General features: G+C 37.6%; 1 protein-coding gene across 1 annotated transcript in view; it reads right to left on the bottom strand.

Moving 5' to 3' along the window:
* Positions 1-12,119, bottom strand: part of DSG3 (desmoglein 3) — a 31,339-nt gene that overhangs the window by 2,879 nt on the left and 16,341 nt on the right. The window contains exons 9-15 of the mRNA XM_008582054.1: positions 11,073-11,344; positions 10,130-10,269; positions 8,663-8,887; positions 6,351-6,611; positions 2,097-2,236; positions 1,726-1,789; positions 18-130 (exon numbers count right to left, since the gene is read on the bottom strand). Coding sequence (XP_008580276.1) covers positions 18-130; positions 1,726-1,789; positions 2,097-2,236; positions 6,351-6,611; positions 8,663-8,887; positions 10,130-10,269; positions 11,073-11,344 — 1,215 coding nt within the window. The remainder of the gene's footprint in view (positions 1-17; positions 131-1,725; positions 1,790-2,096; positions 2,237-6,350; positions 6,612-8,662; positions 8,888-10,129; positions 10,270-11,072; positions 11,345-12,119) is intronic.

Here is a 12,119-nt window from a genome sequence, read left to right as displayed (position 1 = left end):
CCAGTGGCTGCCCCTGCTGCAAATCCTGCAGCAGCTCTGGATCCAGCAGCTGCTCCAAGCTTTGTGGTCAGTTCCATTCCTGAAGCTCCTTCCACCACTGTCCCTCCGGCATACATGTTTGTACAAACTTCTAAAAACAGGGGAGGAAATTGTGTAACATCTCATTTGTTGTATTTTTTTAATTGGTTTTTGATATCTGTGAGCAGTTGTCATGTAAAGCAAGTAAGTGGGAGAAAATATAATTATGTGAGTAGAGGTGATAAGAACCTCCGACAGTGTTACCCTGTGAGACGGTTATCATGTGAGAGTAACAGAGAAGGGAATAGTAGCAGATGACAAAGCTCTGAAAACATACTAATTTTAAAAATGTACAAAGGAACTAAATTTTCAAAGACAACAGCCAGAAATGGTAAAGTGAAGTCAGAATATTGAGCACATAGCCATGGAAACCTTCCAATGCAATGCTTATTTGTTTTCATGAAAAAAGAAATTGTGGGCCGGCCCGGTGGCGCACTGCTACAGTGCGCCGCTTGGGAGCGCGGTGGCGCTCCCGCCGAGGGTTCGGATCCCACATACAGACCAGCCACTCACTGGCTGAGCGAGGAGCAGGGGCAACACCGAGGGGTGCGATCCCGTTGCTGGTCCCAGTCTGGTACGGGCGCGACACTGAGGGTTGCGATCCGTTGCCGGTCACGAAAAAAGACAAAAAAAAAAAAAAGAAATTGTTGTTAAGCAGTCATATTGGCTCAATATGGAAACCAAAGAGGAAACATACATAATATAATCATGCAAATTAGCAGATGCTAATTTGGTGTCTCGGTTACTAAATAAAATTTAACGAATTATGACTATTCTGCCTGTTACCTTTACATTACGCTTTCGTGGAAAGTTATTTTTTCCAGAGAATTCTGAATATAGTTTTTGCTACGTAATTGTAATGAGAGAAGCAGGTGAGGATTGTAGTAGCTCATAAACGCCAATAGTCAAATATTTGGGGAAATCTCATGCAGATTTTACAGGCTGGACACTTAAAAACAATCTATTGCTAAGTATGAAATTTTAAAAAGTTTTAATATTGGGCATCAGGTCATCTTGTTCCTCTAGTTTATAGCATAGTCGTGGCATTGATATAATATGAATAAAATAGGCACCTGGTAAAACCAAAGAAATAAATTTACAAATATGACAGCATAAGCAATCATACTGCCATATGACAGCATAAGCAATCATACTGCACTAGAATTAGTAATTGAACTCAAGTCAGGATAATGTTAGTTCTGGGGAACAGGATCAAGGATGTGCACACATGAGACTTTAACTGCAAATATGACCAATGCTCAGAACGAAGTTGGGTGGTGGATACATTGATGTTTGTTATATTTCTGTTTACATTTTTCTATATGTGTGAAATCTTCCCTAATCAAAAAATTAATAATCGATTGCTTGAAAGCCATATTTCAGTTTATTAAAGTTTGAAAAAAGTCTAACAAATCTTCAGATATTAAAAACTGTGGCATCAGTGGATAAATTAACTTATTGAAGCCAGACATATGTCATAGAATTGACTAATGTAAAAATATTACCAGCATTTCCCCATTCAGTGGTAACAGTTCCCAGCATGTGCACACATGCAAATTAAGAAAATAATTTTTAATACTTTTTATTTTTGAATATTTCTCATTTAACCCATCATTGCTTTCAAAAATAAATTCAATGTTCACTTACCAGAATTTTCCATGAAATCAGCTCCATTGGCTGTTACAGATGGCACACAAATATTTGTAATTTCCTGTAAATCATGTTCAAAAAATAAATACATTTAAAAGTGAATCAGATTTCAGAGCAGTATAGGTGAAAAGTGGCCCTTTGCAAATAATACTGTTGCGAGAAACTCTTGCAGGAGTAACCGTATTTATGATTTGACATCTGAAGAGCTAAAATCCTAAAAGTCTCCATCCATTTCAACATTGACTCTCAAAGTGAGGGTCAAGAAGCCTCTTAATTTTATACCCCTCTACCCCTTTTCCCATCTCAGTGTAGATCAATTTTTTTTCTCTATATGATTGAAGTAAGTATTTTACAAACTGGATCCTCACCTTGTCTTCAGGATGGGCTCCTTCGATTCCCCACTGATGAATTGTTCCTTCTGAACCATCGGGAACTGGAATAAAACCACCTGTCCCTCCCCCAATAGGACCTGTCCCACAGTCACAGGTCAGCAGCAGGAGGGGAGCCACTAGTGAAAAACAAAACAAAGTATCAGGATATTGGAATCACTTGGAAACAAGTTGATGTGAAAATTGTCAGAAATGTTACAAAGAAAATACAATATTTTAAATACTTATGGAAAATTCCTAATGAAAAGCAAAATTTGCTTTTACAAAATAAAATTTGGTAAATTAAGCACACTAAAATTTGATATGGTTATGCAACTGAGGGAGACAGATTGGATCATTTCTTGCTATATGTATATTGTTGTCTTAAAATAGGCACTGTTTGATGAATGATAAAGGTGGCTGTTTGGGTTCTCAGTTATTTTCCATAACATTTTTTTTTTTTTTTTTAAAAAGGACCGGTAAGGGGATCTTACCCCTTGACTTGGTGTTGTCAGCACCACGCTCAGCCAGTGAGCGAACCGGCCATTCCTATACGGGATCCGAACCCATGGCCTTGGTGTTATCAGCACCGCACTCTACCTAGTGAGCCACAGGCCGGCCCCATAACATTTTTTTGATTATTGCATTTATTTGTACACATTGAGGCTATACATATTGTTTGGGGTGAATATACAGATGAGTATATGAACTGGATAGCCAAGATTTTAGGTGGGCATGATAAAGTGTTAATAATCTGGTCTCTAATGATCTCTTAGTAAACAGCAATTAATCAGCAAACTCCCTCAGCAACTAACGTGATGACCTATTAAATGGCTATCAATGCATTCTTAATTGTGACTTGAGAATCTCTTCATTGTGACTTGAGCTTAGAGGGGTCTTCCTGCCAGTGTAAATATCATTCTTCCTGTGAACATTCTTGACCATAAAGATTAATGTCATTCTCATGCTCACTGACCAAGAGAGAAATACTCATTCTTGAAAGCAGATGTTTCTCATGCTCTGTTGTCACTGACCCCACTCCCATCTCTGGCCTTCTAAGGCCACCTGAATCCTAATCCTAACATTCAAACTCTGTTCACTTAGAAGCAGCTCAGTGAGGGGTTTAAGAGCACAGCCTCTGGAATCAGACTTGTAGGGTTTGGATTTTGGCTCCACAACTCACTAAGTATGTGATGTTGGCTCAGACAATCTTCCTTGGCTCAGTTAACTCATCCATAAAATGGGGGAATAAATAGTATTTACATCATAGGTTGTTGTGAGGATTAAATGAGTTAATACAGGTAAAGGAATGCAATGAGTGCTATGCGGATTTGCTAGTGGTATTGTTAGGATGGGCTACATTAGTTATGCAAATTGAGTTGGTCCTATATATAGAACGAAAAAATTAGGTCAAGTGTATAAAACAGGTTGGACATAATTAATATAGTCTCTCAAAATTTAATATAATGTTCATATAAATAATACTTCTAAATGCTTTATTTATTGCAGTTTTCAATTCTATGACTTTGTTAAACGTGTAGGAAAGATTGAACACATGAGGTAACAGAGTAGTTTGAAAGGGTGGTGAATGCAAACCTATAGTCAGTATTTTTAGATGGACATAATAATCTTTTAGAAATCTTACTATCATTGTATGTGCAATGTGTATTTGGTTTTTATATATGTACACAAAGAAAGATTTTAAAAGTGTTGAGTGTATATCTACAGTCTGAAAAATATATGTGCTGTTGTGCACAAAATTCAAAACAAGGCATTTCGCAAGTGGTAGGATTACACAAAGCAAATATTTTTGTTTGAATAACACAGGATATTACCTCTGACTGCCATTCTGAGCCACAATCTCAAATATGCAGTGGCCTACAGGACATACCACACACTTAAAAGTTAAATATTTCAAGATCAAATTCATTATTGCCTCCGTGCACTTCTCTGCTTCCTCTAATATTTTCAATTTTATTTAATGGCTTCAACAATCACTGACTACCAAACCTAAACTCCTGGGTATTATGTGGGCTTCTTATCTGTTCTTCCTATCCATGACTGTCTTAGTCTATTCAGGCTGCTATAACAAAAATATCTTAGACTGGGTAATTTATAAACAACAGAAATTTATTGCTCACAGTTCTGGATACTGGGAAGTCTAAGGTCAAGGCACCAGCAGCTTTGGTGTGAAGGCCCAGTTCTCACCAATGATGCTTTCTATGTGTCCTCACATGGTGAAAGGGTGCACACAGTCTCCCTCAAGCCTCTTTTGTAAGGGCACTGATCCAATTCATAAGAGTTCCACCCTCATGATCTAGTTACCTCCCAAAGGCTCCACCTTCTAATATCATCACTTTGGGAGTTAGGATTTCAACACATGAATTTTGGGGGGACAAACATTTGAACCATAGCAATTAGTCTCCAAATCCTTTCCAGGTGCCACTGTAAAGTCTCACGTACCTATTCATTCCTTTCCAGTCTCATGTCACAGCTCTAAATTTGGCCTCCACCATCTCTCTTGAACTATCACAATAACCTCTGAACTATTTTTTCCTTTCTAATTTACAGTTCACACTGCTGTTGGAGTTAGTTATCTTTCTAAAATACAAATATGATCATGCTAGTCTTTTATCCAAAGCCTTTAGCAACTCCTCTTTCTCATAGCTTACAGCACAAACACCACAGCATGTATATGTAAGCCTTTTCTAATTAGTCCCAACACATTCTCTGTTTCATCTCATTCACTCTTCATAGTTCCTCTGTGCTTTAGCCTGCTGAGGCTGTGTGATTCCTTTCCCTCTTTTTATATTAATTATATCCCACTCATTCTTCAAGCTCAGTTGGACCATTCTCCTATTCCAAGAAGCCTTCTGTAATACCCCTTTGTAGTCACTTGCCTTATAGCTTTATCATGGCATAATTTTTTCCCCTATAGTTAGACACGCATAAGTCTATGAACCACATGAAAACCAGAATCAAGTTACCTTTTTACCTGGAAGCTAGCATGGTGACTCACATACAGGTAATTAAAAAACTTTTGTTGTTGAAATTGACTAATATGATATTGAAAAACTGAAGCTTTGGTGTCACTTTCAGCTATTAATATTTCTAAATGATAAATGGTAACTTAGAACAGTAAATGCTTTTGGGGAAGGAGGAAGAGAAAAATATAGTGTTTCTGGAAAGCCACTAGCTGTATTTATAGCTGTATTTATAGTCTGAGTGATGGCTATGTGTGTGCTTGTCATGTAATTTCTGTACTTTTTGGTAGTTAAAAAATATTTCATAAATTAAAAAAAATTGATGAAAATAATCATTACGAAAATTAATTTTAACTCTAAAAGTCTATGATTCTATAGTAAGTTAGGAAAATGATTGTGAATTTATCAAGGATTTCTCTTACTTATGTGAGAATTTGCCATGAAGTTCTTTTAAATAGAGACCTCATACATTCGAAATACTATTTGGTTCACAAGATTTTGATTCAAATGCAACTTTTCAGAAACCTATCTATTGAATAAAATAAATTTTGCTTTTATCAAAAAATAATACTTATTTATAGTTTCTCTAAATGTGTTCAATAAACTTAATCATGTCAAGTGTGAAAGTCTTGAAGGGGATGTACCTCTAGGTGGTAAGCTACGCTGAGGAAATGCTGAATAAAACAATAACTTCTTAGAGTCTGTGCTAGATCCATGTGCATTGTAAAGTTCAAAACCTATGATATCCTATGAACTTGTATTTTCCCTAAGGTTATTGGACCAGAATTCTCTTTTTATTTTAGAATCTCATGAGACTTGTTAAGGAAAAACTGCTTGAAGTTAAAATAAAATCCATATGAAATTAATATTTAGCAAAAAAAAAAAAAAAAAAAAAGAGAGACTTGAATGTAAGCAAAATATCTTAGAAAGTGCTGCACTTGTTGGTAAGTCATAATTTTGACCATGAATATTAATGGCAGCGTATAAAGAGTTTTCATGATTTATTTTTATCCCTCAAGATTCTCTTGTGCTTTTTTCTAAATGTTTGCTATGTATGACTTGCTTTGCTGTATTAATATAGATTGTTAGCAAGTGATAAGTTAAACATTTCAAATTCTTCCTGAAAATGCCATTTCTCCCTAGCTTTGCCTATTAAATCATGAGCTCACAGTTCTTCCTGTGTTGCACAGCTGAGCACAGGCAGCAAGAAGGCCCTTGCAAAGGAGGTCACCCTGCTCAGCACAGAATGAAGTGCTGGTGGTATACTCACACAGCAACAGCAGGAGACCCAGGAGGAGCAGGCCGATGGCAGCGGGACCCAGCCTCCCTGAATCCAGCTCTCCATACGTGCTCCCAGGTTCTTTGTCTGTGGGAGAAGTTCTACAGGTGCTCCTGTCGTCACACTGGCAGACCTTCAGAGTCAAGCTCTCTGGTGTCTCGCACCGCCTGTTCTGACTGTCCGTAACTATGAGGGAGATACTGTGCTCTCCAGGAGATAACTCTTTCTGAGCTCTCAGGAGTGCCGAGGTAGCTGTAGAGAAACAAACATAAACTGAATAGTAGGACAAGGTGTCTGTCTTAGTCCATTTTGTATTGCTATAACAGAATACCACAGACTGTGTAATTTAGACAGAAAAGAAATTTATTTCTCACAGTTCTGGAGGTTGGAAAGTCCAATATCAAGTTGCAGGTATGTGGCGAGAGCTTTGTACTGTGTCATCTCACGGTGGAAAGTAGAAGGGCAAGGAGAGAGTGCGAAAGCAAGAGGGGACTGACTTCACTTTTATAGCAACCCACTGCAGCAATAACGATATTAATCCATTTGTGAGGGCAGAACTCTCATGACCTAATCACGTCTTGAAGGTCCCACCTTCAACACTGCTGCTTTGGGGATTAAGATTCCAACACAGAACTTTGGGTAACACATTCAAACCACAGCAGTATCTTTTGCTCTTAAAACCACCTAGTTTTGTTTAGCAGAGCTAGAGTTGCCACAGAGATTACTGTCACAAATAGCAGGGCTGATAGGAGAGTGAAGTTTGAGTAGTGATGAGGGCCATAAGGGGTTCAGTTGGGTAAACCTGTCTGCACCTGCCTTCTTGTCCTTCTCTCTGACCCAGGTGGGCCCATTATTCTTCTTTGTGAAACTCAGTCTTATCCTGCTTTTCCTACCAAAGAGGATTGGAGGTGGGCATCATTTAAATGTCAGGCCCCCCTCTCTTGGGGCTTAACTGCTCTCCTGCATGTCTGCACCAGTCCTCGGAGTCGTGGCCCTTGAGTGTATGACTTCCCCCTAAGTCCATGTTCTTGTGTCTGACTTATCAAGACTGTGTTTCAGCTTTGGCTGCTGCTGCCTCAACTGCTCTTCTCAGTTCTCACCCCATGAGCTGAAGGCCTGTCATACAGGATTTCCTTGTGCTGATGGCTTGTTACCTATCTGACTCCTGAGCATCAAATTGTTCTCCATTCTCCACTGCTACATTGCCCCTTTCTAAGTGGGATCCTGCTGCAGCTCTCGTAAGCTTCAGTCTTGTGTTCCTTGAATCGTTCTTGACCCTACCATGCCCTTGACATTGTGCCTTGCCCATCCAGCCCAACTATTGTTGCCTTGCTCAGCCTCACCTGAGCAGGTACATCTAGTGCCATGTCCTGCCCCTCTCTGATCTTTCTTTGGAAGCCTCTTCATTGGCCATGTGTCTGTAAGCTCATTTGGAGCCAAATGCTATGTGAACAGTTTGGAGCTAGATCCTTACATCCTCACAGGAGCAGAAAGGCCCCGGGGGAGGCCATGGAGAACAAGATCCCCTTGGTGACGCTGGCAGTGGCTGATACCTATGACTGGAAGACACTGTACAGCACATTCACGAAAGGAAGCAAGATTGCTTCAGAAAACAACCAGATAAAGTGAGTTAGTTTTCAAAAGGCTTGAAGTGGCCTGGTGGTCACTATAAAATCTAGAAAGGATGAAGATATTTATTAAGTCTAATGTCTATTTCCATGAAACTTCTAGAAAACAAAGCAAATGTAAAATGAGCATGGTAAATGTTAGGAAAAAGGAAGGATGGATTAGCCATTCCCCATTGGCTAATGGGCTGATGAATTCTAGCCTACCATGTTCTCAAGGTCCCTGACTAGTGGCATAGACTCAGTGGCACTTCCTGTGAGTCTTGAGCAGGCCGACTTCTTCAGGGCTTGTGTCTGCTCACAGACTGCCCCATTCAGAAAAATTTATATATTTAGACATGTAGAAAGCTGTGCAACAAAAATAGATGCCTGACTCTGATATTACTTTGATGCACTATGGAGATAGAAATAAACATTAAAATAGAAAAAAAAAAAGAAATGAAAACCAGAAAATATTAAGAACAGAATATTCAGTGGTTCTAATGTATTATCATATCCTTCCTTTTCTCTTCTGAAGAGAGAAGGAATTCACAAGTCAAGAACTATATCTTCATTGCAAAGAATTTGTTCAATTACTCTTGGGATGGACCTGCTCTCAACTGAGCTCTCTGACTTTTCTGGAAACATAAAGAAGCAGCAATTTTCATTTATGGAGGCAACTTGACTGTAATTACTCACCATTGAGTGTTGTGATCCTCCACTCAACTGGCAGCTTTAGAGATTGCTCATCCAGTGAAAATGTGTAGGGGGTAACATACTTATTATTCAGTGCTCTAGCTGAGACAACCACGGAAGATGAGGAGCTACAAATTACTTCCTTTTCGAGGAAAACTGTTGGACAATTTTCATCAAAATCGGGAACTTCAACATATATGGTGCCTGTAGAAGTTTTACCCGTGTTTTCTGTAAGAATAACATTTTAGAATTAAAGAAATAAATATAAAACAAAGTTGTACAAACAAAAGAATCTTTTAAATCTCTCTTTCTTGCAGCCAAGTTAGTGGGTCTTCTTATGAGAAATGATATTTGTTATTCTCAGGAGCAAAACGATGTCATCCTATTTCTGCATCTTGTAAAAAATAAATTTAAATTTACCCAGTTGGGTGGTGTGTCTGATTAGGAGCAAAAGCTATCAATTGAATATGCTTGAAACCAAAACTTGTAAGGTAATGAATGCACTGATTACAAGTGAAATCAGCACAAAAATAATAGCTTTCTTAAATGTGTACATTTCATTTGTAATCAGTGTGTGAAATATTTTTTCTTCTATGGCTTAGTCCATTTTGTATTGCTATAACAGAATACCACAGACTGTGTAATTTAGACAGAAAAGAAATTTATTTCTCACAGTTCTGGAGGTTGGAAAGTCCAATATCAAGTTGCAGGTATGTGGCGAGAGCTTTGTACTGTGTCATCTCACGGTGGAAAGTAGAAGGGCAAGGAGAGAGTGCGAGAGTTGTATTTGGAATAAACAAAGATTTATTTTTATTTCTCAAGATTTAAAAATTAACTGAAAAACGTTTAAAATGCTGACAAACAAACAAAATAAAAATCTCTCGGTGGTGAGATTATGAGTCTTTTCTGTTATTACCCTTAGTGCTCTTTTCTGTTTTCCCAAATGGTAATATTTTTGGTGTTTGTTTGTTTGTTTTGTTTATGTGTATTTGTTTATTAACTTGAGCATAAACTAATTTTATACTTGGGGAAACACACACTCAATAAATATTATTTTAAAACATTCCAGAAGAGGAACTTTTATTCTTCAATGATATAGGTTCTCAGGGTCTCTACAGGTAACTCACAAAAACACCTCACATTAGAGTTGAGCTTCTCTGATGGGCTTTCTCTATAAACCTTGATCCATCCTCTCAAACCCTTGAATTCCTCTGGGTCAAAAAATTCCTGCCTCAACCACAACAAATCGCAGGGACCAAACACAGAATTCAGTGGTCCTACGAACTCCAATGAGAAGCTGGAGCTCAGTCTTCTCTACTGGATTCAGCTGCCTCAGACTTGAGACCTGAGCTCCCTGATTTCATTATCTAGTGATCAAGATAATATGTTAAATAATCACAATCATCTCTATATAAAGAAATGCCAACTGGAGAACCATTTCTTTAAAAATGATTGAAATATTTTTCTTACCATCTATGGCCAGAACCTCAGCTGTGATTGTTTTGTTAACTATGAAAGTAGAATCCCGATCTAAGTTTTTGGCAAATTTGATTTGGGCAGTTTTTGAATCAATAGTTAGCAAACCACCATCATTGCGTCCCATAACGTATCTGTTTTAAAATAGAAAAAAATAATAATTTTCTTTCAAATATGGAATATTACATATTTAATGAAAGTGACTCATTTACTGTTTAATATATTTTGTGTTTATAGAAAGCAACAGAAAATTAATATAGCATGGATGATCCATATTTTATAATCCTCAAATGTGTGTTAGCCTGTTTTTTTTTTATTTTCTGCTCTGTGCAATAATATAAAAATACCTGTGTCCTTGATCTTTATAATATAGCAATTACTTTGCATGCTGCTCTTATATTTTAGGCATATATGTCTTTGTATGTGCTGCTTTATCTGACTGAAACATGGTCTTCTGGTGAACTTCTACTCTTTTGTAAAACTCAACTGAAAGTTTCCATGAATCTTTCTCCAAATCTCTCTTGGCGGGTGAAGGCGTTCTTCTCTTAGTTTCCATGTTGACTTATATTATCTTTGCTCACAGCACAGTATATTCCAATGATTTAGCTACATGTCTCTTCCTTAGTTATCCATTTCCTTCTTTCTGTCAATTTTGTATTTCTTTTTTTTTTTTTTTTTTTTTTTAAAGATGACCGGTAAGGGGATCTTAACCCTTGACTTGGTGTTGTCAGCACCACGCTCACCCAGTGAGCAAACCGGCCATCCCTATATAGGATCCGAACCCGGGGTCTTAGTGTTATCATCACCACACTTTCCCGAGTGAGCCACAGGCCGGCCCCAATTTTGTATTTCTATGCTTGGTACATCCTATTTGTAATAGATTATAGATTAAAACTACACCAAAAAATAATAAAATGTCATAAAAAAACAGTCTTACTTGACATAAGAGGCAGCTTTGCCAGTGTCTTCATCAATGGCTTGATATGTTCCCACGATGTAATCAACCAGTTTTTTACTACTTATGCCTTTTTGCACAGTAAATGTCTTGGAAGTGGGACGGAATGTAAATCCTTCTTTGACATTTGTTACCTCAATTGTGACTTTGCTTGGCTGAACTTGATATTGAGAGATTACTGATTGGTGAAATTCAGCTTTGTTTTTGACAGCAATACTAAATTGCACACTTTGTAGCTGTTCATAATCTAGAGCCTAGAGTAAAAATAAAAATAGAAGGAAGTGTCACGAAAGTACAATCCGGCAAACCTAGCAGAGGACAAGAGAATTTTATGCAAGATGCTATGAATCGGTCCTTTTATTTCTATATGGCAAAATAGTTTCAGAGATTATTGCAATGTTGAGCTAGAGAAAGCTTTAAGATTCTTGACTAATGAGACCTCATTTTGGTAACTAATATTTGCAAATCAGGGTACCTCTTTTTTAGACTAGCAAAATATTATAGTCTCTTTAGCCGTGAAGTGTAGTGGATAGAATCCAAGATTTGGTATAGTAACATCGTTTGATTCCTGGTTCTACTACTTAATAGCTATGTGACTAGGGGCACAATATTCAATTTCTCTAATCCTCTGTTTTTCACTTCTGAAAAAAACAATACCTTATCAGGTTGTGATAAGGACTGAACAAATTATGGCCCACAATACATTCCTATAAGTCGTAGCTATGGTCATCCAAGAAATATTCATTGGGTTAATGTGCAGTGATTTCTTTCCTGACTTTTAAAGTGCCTAAGTGACAAAGGCAAATTATCTTAATGACCTTGGTTGGCAAAGAGACCTTTGCAAAGCAGTGAGTGGGTGGGTTACAAACTCTTTGTAGAACCATTTTCAGATGGTCTTGCATTAAAACTACTTGTTTGACCTTCTTATCGAGGTGGCCCAAATCAAGGCCTGAGGAATTCCAGAATAGATTTTTTTCATTTACTCGTTTTTTTTTTTTTTTTTTTTTTTTTTTGGGGGGGAAAAAAAAA

This window comes from Galeopterus variegatus, unplaced genomic scaffold (genome assembly GCF_000696425.1).
Source record: "Galeopterus variegatus unplaced genomic scaffold, G_variegatus-3.0.2 Scaffold2508, whole genome shotgun sequence".
Classification (NCBI taxonomy): Eukaryota; Metazoa; Chordata; class Mammalia; order Dermoptera; family Cynocephalidae; genus Galeopterus; species Galeopterus variegatus.
Note: the sequence above shows the minus strand (reverse complement) of the source record. Positions and strands in the feature narration are given on the sequence as shown.